The following is an 11,064-nucleotide window of genomic DNA, read 5'->3' as shown; positions in this document are numbered from 1 at the left end:
TATATGCCCGAGTGGGTTTTTTTGTTGGTGTGTTTTTTAAAAAGCTAAAGTGGATAGAGAGAAATACTTTAAACTCATGGTATATGGAGGGGATTATAATCAATGTAATGAAACAAGTTATATGAATGGTTGAATGTGAAACTGATGATGTGCCCTGTAAACTTTCACTCAATCCACAATAAAAACCTTAAATTATTTAAAAAACAAACAAACAAAAAAGAGTGAAGGGACTGACTGACTAAGAATTGGGTCTATGTATGAGATAAAATTGACAACAGAAAATGGGAAGAAGTATGGCGGCACACCTTGAAGAATGTCATCAACGTCACTGAATCGTATTTGTAAACACTGTGGAATTGTTGGTGTAGCCTTGCTGTGTAATAATAACTAAGAAGAAGAAGCCACATTAGGATTTGTTACTTTCTAAAAATCACCAGGTAACCTTCCACCTGCCCCCACATACCAACAGTTGGGCAGGTTGAGGGTTATGCTGCCTTGGATGTGAGCTCCAAACTGCAGGTACCCCAGACATCCCAGGCTGATGTACAGGGCAGTGATGATGGCCATCCCCCCATACAGGATGTGAGGGAACTTTCGGGGATCCTTCATCTTGTTTTCCAGGGGCAGAACCTACGAGAGAGGAGAAAGCACAGGAACAAAAGCAAAAATGAGTGGCCAACAAATCATAAATTAACATCCTCAGAAAAAAGTAACTTCTTTATCCCCACAGATTCTCAAAGCATATCTGTCGTTTACTAGGACCGATAAACAAATAAGTGACAATGGTTTCATTAGAATGTATATTCTTGGGAGGCAGAGAAGGTACTAGAGCCCACTGTCTGAGCCCAGAAGTGCTCAGACATGAAAGTGGGCAGCCTCGGGCCAGGGCAACTGGCTAGGCCAGTGCTCTGTGCTTCTGCTATAGGACCCCTCGGGTGGGAGTGCTCTTCACTCCAATAAATCAGACTCATGGCAACCAGTAGGCCCTCTTTTACCATGCTCACCTGGCCTGAGAGGGAATGGGATGTTGCGGTGGCACAGGTCGGTTTGTAACCAACTGAAATCATAGCTCTCCAAGGACTCCTGGTGTGGCACTGTAGGATAAGTACTGGACTGCTAATCACAAGGTCCGCAGTTCAAAGCCACCAGCTGCTCCTTGGAAACCCTTGTACAGGGTTGCTCTGAGTTGGAACTGACTCAACACTTAAGAACAATAACAACCATTTATTCAAGGAGCTCTAGTAGAGTAGTGGTTACAAGTCAGGTTGCTAATCTCAAGGTCAGCAGCTTGAAACTACCAGTGGTTCCGTGGGAGAAAGATGAGCTTTGTGCTCCAGTAAAGATTTACAGCCTCGGACACCCTACTCCACCTACTCCATGGCACATCACCACCACCACCACCACCATCCGAAGAATGAGAAATACATGCAAATTAGGAAAAAGTGCCACTGTAGTTCCCAGAAATGATGTCTTTCCCTCAGTAGAGGCAGGCCCTACTCCTAGGAAACATATTCAAGCTCTGAGTTAGAGACACGTTAAAGATTATGACTCAACAGTCATCCATCTCAGACTCGGGTCTCTAACCAACCCTGATCCCCAGGGTCCTGTTTCAAACCACTGAGCCCTGTAGCCTCATATCAAAGAGCATTCTTTCATTCTCACTCAAAAAAAGAAAAACCCAAACCAAACCAACACTGTTGTCAGAGGGTCAATTCTGACTCCAGCGACCCTGTAAGTCAGGGAAGAACTGCCCCACAGGGTTTCCAAGGCAGTGAATCTGTATCGGAGCAGACTGCCACATCTTTCTTCCATGGTATTGTGGGTAGGTTTGAATCGCTGACCTTTGGTTAGCAGCCAAGTGCTTTAACCAATGTGCTATCAGGGCTTCTAGCAAAGAAACCTGCCCATTGCCATCAAGTTGAGTCTGACTCACAGAGACCCTGCAGGGCACAGCAGAACTACTCCCTAGGGATCCCCAGGCTGTAAATCTTCATAGGAGCAAAAGGTTCATCTTTTTCCCATAGGGCACTGGTGGGTTTGAACTGCTGACCATAGACTTAGCAGCCCAATGTGTGTGTGACCCATCATGCCACCAATGCTCCTTCCCCTAAGAAAAGATCCCCTATAAAGATGAGCTCATTTAGGAACGAAGCAAATGGCAGGAGTGACCATAAGGATGATCACCTGAGCTACCAATGGGCTCTGCTACAGCTGACAAGGAAAAGCCACTCAGGGCAACGTCTACCCCACCAACTGCCTTCGAGCTTGTCATTACATCATTTTCCTTGAGTGTATGCAGCCTTGGAGGAGTCGGGGGTCTATGGCAGTCACAGCTTTGCACACAACCAGACTTGAGGGGCATCATAGCACTCCTGTTCCCATTTGCCCCCAATGTCTCCTTCCCTTCCATGCACCAGTTCGAGAATCTCAAGCTACAGTTAACCCACAAAAACTAGAAGTTTCTATGCTTGTCCACCAATTTCCTCCAAATCAAGAGTGGAACGAGCCAGAGGGCAGGAAGGCCATGTCCTCTGTGTCCTGTCAGACTTGAGGCAGTAGCAGAAACACCCACAGGGCACCTTACCCTGACCCACTGAAAACCCTTTAGTCTAAACCAAGAGTCCAAGTAGCAATATTTCCTCCTATTGTAAAAACATAAGCACAAAGAAGTCTTAAAGGAACAGATAATGATGTTTACATAATGACTCTGTACCCAAGCCTTGGCTAATGAAATGAAACAAAGAACAACTGCGTAGTGTTGTTAGAGAAAATTGGTAGATTTAGTACAACAGTCCTTCAGAACACAGGGTCCTTGACCTCTTTCCATACTTACTCAACCTCTTCTGTTAGTCCCTGAGGACTTGAAACATCACTTTCCACTGCTAAAATATGGACCCATTCAGGACCCCACCCCAGCTGCAGAGAAGGCATTTGTGTGTGTGAATCAGGGCGAAACACACTTCATAGGTACAAAAACCATTCTTCTCACAATCCTATTTTCTGTAACATAGAAAATAATCCATTGTAGTGGCCACACAGAACTCAAACACCATACTAATAGTTATGGGGTCCATTAGGGAAGTCAACAGGTTACACGGAGTCCTGGTGTGGAGCTGCGGGTTAATGTGCTGGACTGCAAGGTCAGTTTGAACCACAAGGGCGGCAATTCAAGCTCACGAGTTGCTCCATCAACACAGGGTCGCTCTGAGTAGGAACCAACTCGACGGCACTTAACAACAGATTACAATATAGGATCAGCAATGTTCAGGGCACAGTGTTTCAGTCAGCTGCTGATAAATGCCCACATGATACACCACTCCACCATAAGCCTCATCCTGAAGGCACTCGGCTCTAGGCCCATGGGCAAGTGAACCTAGCTCCCCCACTTAAGTGCCTGAATGTGCCTCCCTTTACAAGCAAGCTTCCTGTCCAAAGTCGCTCAGCTTGACTTGCTCCATGGGCTAGGAAGTCCACTGCTCTGTCTCATGCCCTGGTTTTGAGTTCTGCTGCTGCTGATCTCTGTCAAAGCTTTCTGTCCCTGGGTAAAGGATGTTCAATGAACTGGGATCTCAGGGTTCAAATGACATGCTTCCCTCCTGGCTCTTCCTCCTTGATGGCAGTAAGATTCCTCTCCTGCTTCTGAGATGGTTCATTTTATATCCAGGCTAGAGTTCCAGGTTTTTACAATGACAATGAACTCTAACATCCACAGCTGGATCATGTCCTATCAATATCGTTTCCCGATTTCTCTTAGCCAGACCCAGTAGGGCAGAAACATTGTTTGGTGGGAGATACAAACCATGGCTACAAGAGACATTAGCTAATTCACTTTACCACAGTGGGTAAAGGAAGCCCTAAGGAAGACCATGAAGAAAGGCTGATTGTCCTCAGAACCATCAATGATTTGTTCTCAATGTTGTGGTTGTTATGTGCCGTGGAGTAGGTTCTGACTCATAGCGACCCTGTACATGGTTTCCGAGGCTGTAAATCTTTATGGGAGCAGAAAGCCTCATCTTTCTCCTGCGGAACAGCTGGTAGTTTCGAACTGATGACCCTGAGGTTAGCAGCCCGATGAGTAACCACTATGCTACCAGAGCTACTTAAAGACCTCAAAAAGCCTAACCTTGGTGCCAGCGCCTTAACATATCCTTTCAGTACCACCAGAGTGATACCTCAGTCATTTCAGCACCCCTCCTCCAGATGTTTCTGGCTTCTAGATTTTTGTGAAAGTATAAAAGATGACAGGGAACTCAAACGAGAACCAAATGAAAGCATCAGGCTGTGTGCTGAGGCGTGGCTGACACAGGCCCACACTCCTCCATGGTTGCCACCGGCACTAGTCAGTCGCTGATAGACTCACAGCCTTGGTAGCCCTGGGGAGCAGTTCCGCTCCGGCCTGTTGGGCAGCTACAAGTTGGAATTGACTTGACGGCTGTGAGTTTGAGTGGTTAGCCGAGCTATCAATTTTCCTGAGTGAAGAATTCTGGACCTTTATTATGGAAGATATAAATTAAATCAAATTAAGTGAGGTCACCAACAATGATATGGGGGAAGCTGAGTCAGGAATAAAAGTGGTTCATTTCACTTAGAAAATACACGGCACTAATGTTCCATTAAGGAGCTCTGGTAGTGTAGTGGTTACGAACGAATCGGGCTGCTAACCTCAAGGTCGGCAGTTCGAAACTACCAGCTGTCCCGTAGGAGAAAGATGAGGCGTTCTGCTCCCGTAAAGATTTATAGCCTCAGAAACCCTGTGCAGGGTCACTATGAGTCGGACCCGACTCCACCGAACTTAACAACAACAACAGCAATGTCCCATTGGTAGCATATTGGTTACGACTTGGGCTACGTACCGCAAGGTCAGCAGTTCGAAACTACCAGCTGTTCCATGGGAAAAAGATGAGGCTTTCTGCTCCCGTAAAGACTTACAGCCTCAGAAACTCTGTACAGGGTTGCTATGAGTCGGAACCAACTCCACGGCATGCAACCACCACCACCATTGTCCCATCAGAGTCCTGGTATGGTACTGCGGGATAAAGCACTGGATAGCAAGGTCGGTTTGAACCACAAGGTCAGCAGTTCAAACTCACCAGCTGCTCCTTGGAAACCCTATACAGCATTACTCTGAGTCAGAACCAACTTGACCACATTTAACAACAGCAACAGTGTCCCAGTGGGACTCCTGGTGTGGCACTGTAGGATCAACACTGGACTGAAAAGATTGGTAGCTCAAACCCACCAGCTACTCCTCAGATACCCAATACAAGGTTGCTATGAGTCAGAACCGACTTGATAGCACTAACAACAACAGTGTCCCGTGACAGAGAAATTATTCACATGTTAATCTAATAACAAAATCAATAACATTATAAAAACTTCAATTAATGCTTAACATGTGGAAAGGATTGTGTTAAGCACTTTACACATATTATCTCAATGAATCCTAACCATCACTAATAATTAAAGTCACTCTTCAGAAGCAACGTAAACTCAGAGAGGTTAAGTCCTTGCCCAAGGTCACACAGTGACTGGCAGAGACAGGACTCACCCCACATCAGTCTGACTCAAGACCCTGAATTCCTAATTGCCGTGTATTATTGCCTATTACACACATACGAGGTAAGTGTGCAATGAAGGGGCTCTCAGTGTAAACATTTAAAAATCACATACTGAATCTTCAAAAGTTAGAATTTGAAAGTATTGGCAGAAATCCCTGAAATGTTGTTCACTAACTGGCCATAAAGACTGAGAAATTTTCTAACAGCAATGCTTTAGCATCCTTTGAAGCAGACCTCCAGAATGCCATGGGCACCAGAGAAACTCAGGCTGAAATCACAGTGTAACTCTTACCATCCCGATGCCTTCAAATGCAAAAATGGCCGTGCCGAAGAACAGAGGGTAAGTATTCCAGGGGGCCACCAAGGGGAGGCGACTGGGGTTTGGGATCCTCTGAAAGACAGAAAACAGAAAACCAAATAAAAGGCTATAGAGAAAGTCTACATTTGACCCCCAAGTCCAAGATTCTTTGAAAGGAGACAGTGTGACAGTTCACATATATGAATTGAAGGTATGGAAGCTCTGTACTTTTCTTTCCCTTTCAGGATGAGAAAATCCTACTTGCTTTGGCTTTTAGAGCCTCATAGTGATTGAACCAGTTCAAGTAGGTTCAGTCACGGCTGACAAAGTGAAACTGGAACAGATCTGAATTTTCCAAGTGGGGTTATCCGGAACACTAACCAGAATGGGAAAATTACGTGTTGCACCCCTGGAATAGAATATTCAGAAGGGGTGTAGTGGCCCCTTTCAGGAGCCTGATGCAGGACACTGGGCCTGCTAGCACTGTGGGGAGAGACACCATTCAAAGCTGCGTAACCAGCTTGCCATCTTTGAGAAGGGCACTCAGCCATTCAAGATGCACACTGTCTTTATTATCTAAAGGGAGATAATGTTTCCAGCAGGGCTTGGGCCCTCCATTCTTCCCAATCTCCTTAGTGTTCTGGTTCACCCACAATTTGAAATGTCAGGTCCACCCCGGGGTAACCTTGTTGGCCATGACTGAAACAGGCTGAATCAGTTTGAGACCCTGTAAAAAAAACCAACCCTCAAGTGTTGGAGCTTGTATAAAAGTAGCCACATTATTCTACTCATCCTCCTGAAATTTAATCCAAGTAGAAAAAAGTCAAATATGAAAAAATTAAATAAAGACATGTGATAAGGTTGCTGGAAACAAAGCTACATGATAAAGTTACTGAAAACAACTTAAATGCGCAATTACAGTGGGTTGGTGCTACGTATATATAATGCAAAAGGAGTTCTTCTAGATCCTTGCTTAGAGATTGGTTGGAGCAGTTCCTGGAATGAAGACGAATTGGAACATACGTTAGTGAGGCATGAGACTGTCCTGTAATTATCTGAGTCATAATAGTAGCTTCGTGTTAGTTGTCACTGAATCAATTCCAACTCATGGCAACCCCACATGTGCAAAGAAAAACTGGGCCCCGTAAGGTTTTTAAGGCTGTGACCTGTCACTAGCCCTGCCATTTGAGATGCCCCTGGTAGGTTTGAACTGCTAATCTTTCAGCTAGTATGGGAGCACTTAATAGTTTGCATGACTCGTGGACTCCTAAAAATATGTGCTCTGTTGGTTAGTGGATGACTGTTAACCATGTTTAGACATCAGATCAATGTGAACCATAAGACAAGGAACTTCAGACTTCATGTCTGGGGATGGTGTTGTTGTTGTTATATGCTGCTGAGTCAGTTCCGACTAATCGCAACCCTATATAAGGTTTCCAAGAAGCGGCTGGTGAGTTTGAACTGCTGACCTTATGGTTCAAACCAACTTTGAGGTTGAGTGCTTATCTGAGGGCACCATACCATGTCTGGAGATATCCATATGAAAAAAAACAATGGAAGGGATTCGGAATTCTGTATACTTACTGAGTCTTGGTGTGGCACTGTGGGTTAATGCACTGGACTGCAAATTCGTTTTGAACCACAAGGTCGGCAGTTCAAGCTCACCAGCCGCTTCTTGGAAACCCTATACAGGGTTACTGTGGATCGGAACCAATTTGATGGCACTTAATAGCAACATACTTAATGAAGAGTCCTTGTGTGGTGCTCTAAGGATAAGGAAGCACTGGATTGCTAACTTCAAGGTCAGTAGTTCAAACCATGGAAACTCTATATAGGGTCATTATGAGTCGGAACCGACTCCACAGTACTTAGCAACAACAATACTTAATGACTGCTACTGATTAATAATCCAACCAACTAAAAAGAAAAACTACTTTACAGATAAACGTACATTACATTACAAAGGCTCTCTGGTGACACAGTGGGTAGAGTGCTCAGCCAAGAACTGAACGGTCATTGTTTAGAACCCACTAGCTGCTCTGGTGTGGTGATGTAGGATAAACATTGGACAAGTTTGGCAGTTCAAATCCACCAGCCACTCTTCAGAAACCCCACACAGGGTCTTAAGGAGTTGGAACCGATTTCTCGGGTCACAGCAATAACAAGAAGCCACTCTGTGGGAGAAAAAGCCTGTTGGTCAACTCACATAAAAACTACAGCCTAGGAAATCCTTTGCGGCAGGTCTATTCTATTTGATAGGGTCACTATGAGTTGAATTGACTTGACAATAATGGGTAATGTGCAATATAATTACTCTCAGTTCAATGTTGTTAAGTGCCCTTGAGTTGGTTCCGACCCATAGCAACCCTGCATAGGGTTTCCGAGTAGCAGCAGGAGAGCTTGGACCACCAACATTGCAGTTCAAACGGACTTTGCAGTCCAGTGCATTAACCCACATCGCCACACCAGGACTCCACATATTATTTCTTCACTTCCACAACACTATCAATTAAAAGAACACATTTTTGAGAACATGTTGTTAAATGAACATATGGACTGCAAAATGCACTCTAATTTTGGAACCATCATGACTGTGAAAAGATGCATCTCAGAATTAAGGCGCTGCAGTGACATTTATAGAGAGCCCCTCAGGGTAAAGCACTGTGCCACGAATCATCCCACGTGATGAAGACATGGAGAGACTGCTGAGGTGGAAGACCTTGTGCTTTCCCTATGATGGCATGGGCATGAGGAGGGACGTTATCAATCACGCACAGGCTTAGGTTCAAAAGGAATTCAAAGCATCAGACAGTGGGGGGAAATGCTTACAAAAACAAGTCAACACGCTAAACCAGGGCAGTAGTTACAACAGCATCATTAACAAAACGATTCAGAGAGCATCTTTTTTTTCTTTTTAATGTTTTATTGTGAATTATGTGATAGTTTACATGGGAGAACATTAGTTTTACATTCATCCTATATCGTTTCATTGCCATGGTTACAATCCCCTCCATGCATCATCAACCAACCGAAGGGTATATACTACAAGCCTGCCCCCCAGTCGTCAGCACACAGCCTCTCTCCCTCTCTGGGTCTAAAGTCCACAGCTGCTCCATCTCTCCACATCATTTTCTCTCCCTCAGAGAGCATCTTTAACTCTACGCCATATCTAAATTAAAACACTGCTGGCAGTGGCTGCAGATAGTAAGCTGACCCACCCTTCCCCCTGTGTTGCACCAGGGCACTCTGGGATCACTGCCCATCTTCTTACTGAGCCCAGAAGCAGGCTCAGAGTTGATCTAACGGTACTGACCGACAGGGTTGTCTCTTCTGAGAGTGCAAACTGTACTACGTACAACATCACTCTGGATGACCACTATTGCTGAGCTGAGGCTTGACAGCAACTCTAGTTCCCATCGCAGGCCTTTATCATGATGACCACCACAGTCCTAACTGCCTGTGGTCATTGTTTTGTGCAGCTGAGTCGGTTCCAACTCATAGAATGACCCTGTATAAGGTTTCCAAAGAGCGGCTGGTGGGTTTGAACTGCTGACCTTGCAGTTAGCAGTCTAGTACTTAAGCTACAGTGCCACACCAGGTCTCCAACTGCCTGCAGTGGTTTATTATCAAACATGGCTGTGTGTGCGTGCTTACGTGTATAGTTAGGTTCAATCACTGTCTTTAAAGGCCCTCTGGAGCAATGCCAAAGTTATGGACACAGCTCTAGTTAAAAATCATGCTTTTATTCACCCATGCTTTGACTTAACTTGCCAGAGGTGGGAAAGCAGCTCTGTGGAATGGGCATTTGTGGGTTCACAGGCCTTCCGACAGTCCCATAGGCAGTGACACATGAACACCTGTGTACTTTGTGTTTTAAAAATACTTCTGCAGAAGGACAGTCAATAGCTGCCACCCACAAGACTTTGCAGGATAAGGAAAAATCACTGACTGCCCGTTGAGTACAACGTTAATCTAAATTCATTACATCATTTCCTCAGGACAGGAAGTCTCTGCTTTTTATGACCTACTGTTCTCCTGGAAACCACATCAGTGGATAATTAGATCACTGTAAAGAGAATGAGGTATTGCTCACCTGTCAGAGTGACCAGGATGAAACAGACCGCTCGCTACACCCAGCGGTGGCCAGGGCTGGGAAACCAAGACTCTTACACGCTGGTTGAGGGAGTACACAGAAAACAGGTAAGCAGCTTTTGGAAAAAGCTACTTGGAAATATACCATATTTAAAAGTGCATACTCATTGGCAAGCCCACTAAAAAGTATTGCTATAAAATCACATGAACCATTATTAGAATATCAAAATATGAAGTTATTGTCTCTCAGCATTGTCTCCAAGTCTACACACTTCTGAAGGGTGTGTTTCCATCTTTTTAAACCTTCCCTGAAGAAGTCTGCACTCTTTGATTTACACCATGTCAAAACAGCAATTTTATGATGCAGGAGGGACTCAAATTGTGTTCCTTTTAAATAGTTCTCTATTTGGGGAAGAAAAAGAAGTCAGAAGGCACAAGGTTAGGGCTGTAGGGTGATGGGGTACGGTTTCCCAATGGAATTCTTATAGGACAACACTTACTACCTGCAAAGAATGAGTACGTGCACAGCCCTGTCGTGACGGGAAAAATTCCTTGGTTCAAATTTCCTGACCTTTTTCTCAACAATGCAGTTTTCAATTTGCTTAAAATGTCTTCATAATAAGCCTCCATGAATGTCTTGGGTTCTTTGAGAAAACATATTTAAGATTACCCCTTTAGATTGTTGTTGCTGTTGTAGCTGCCATTGAGTTGCACCGACTCATAGTGACCCCATGCACAACAGAACAAAACACTGCCCGATCCTGGGCCAACCTCACAATTGTTGCCATGCTTGAGCCCATTGATGCTGCCACTTGGCCAATCCATATCATCGGGGGGGTCTTCCTCTTTTCTTCTGACCCTCCACCTTACCAAACATGATACCCTTCTCCAACGACTGCTCCCTCCTGACAATTTCTGAAGTATGAGTGATGAAGTTTGAACATCCTGGCCTCCAAGCAGCACTCTGGCTGCACTTCTTCCAAAACAGATCTGTTGGTTCTTTTGGCAGCCCATGGATCTTTCAATATTCTCTTCCAACACCATAACTCAAAAGCATCAATTCTTCTATGGTCTTCCTTATTCACTGTCCAGCTTTCGCATGCATATGAGGTTATT

General features: G+C 44.7%; 1 protein-coding gene across 1 annotated transcript in view; it reads right to left on the bottom strand.

Annotated features, from left to right (window-relative positions):
* The window catches only part of SLC36A1 (solute carrier family 36 (proton/amino acid symporter), member 1), a 62,459-nt gene that overhangs the window by 16,950 nt on the left and 34,445 nt on the right, over nucleotides 1-11,064 (bottom strand). The window contains exons 8-9 of the mRNA XM_006863896.1: nucleotides 5,851-5,949; nucleotides 464-630 (exon numbers count right to left, since the gene is read on the bottom strand). Of these exons, the coding sequence (XP_006863958.1) occupies nucleotides 464-630; nucleotides 5,851-5,949 (266 nt within the window). The remainder of the gene's footprint in view (nucleotides 1-463; nucleotides 631-5,850; nucleotides 5,950-11,064) is intronic.

The sequence above is a fragment of the Chrysochloris asiatica genome, unplaced genomic scaffold (genome assembly GCF_000296735.1).
Source record: "Chrysochloris asiatica unplaced genomic scaffold, ChrAsi1.0 scaffold00057, whole genome shotgun sequence".
In the NCBI taxonomy this organism is placed as follows: domain Eukaryota; kingdom Metazoa; phylum Chordata; class Mammalia; order Afrosoricida; family Chrysochloridae; genus Chrysochloris; species Chrysochloris asiatica.
The sequence above is the reverse complement of the archived record's forward strand: the minus strand, read 5'-3'. Positions and strand labels throughout refer to the sequence as shown.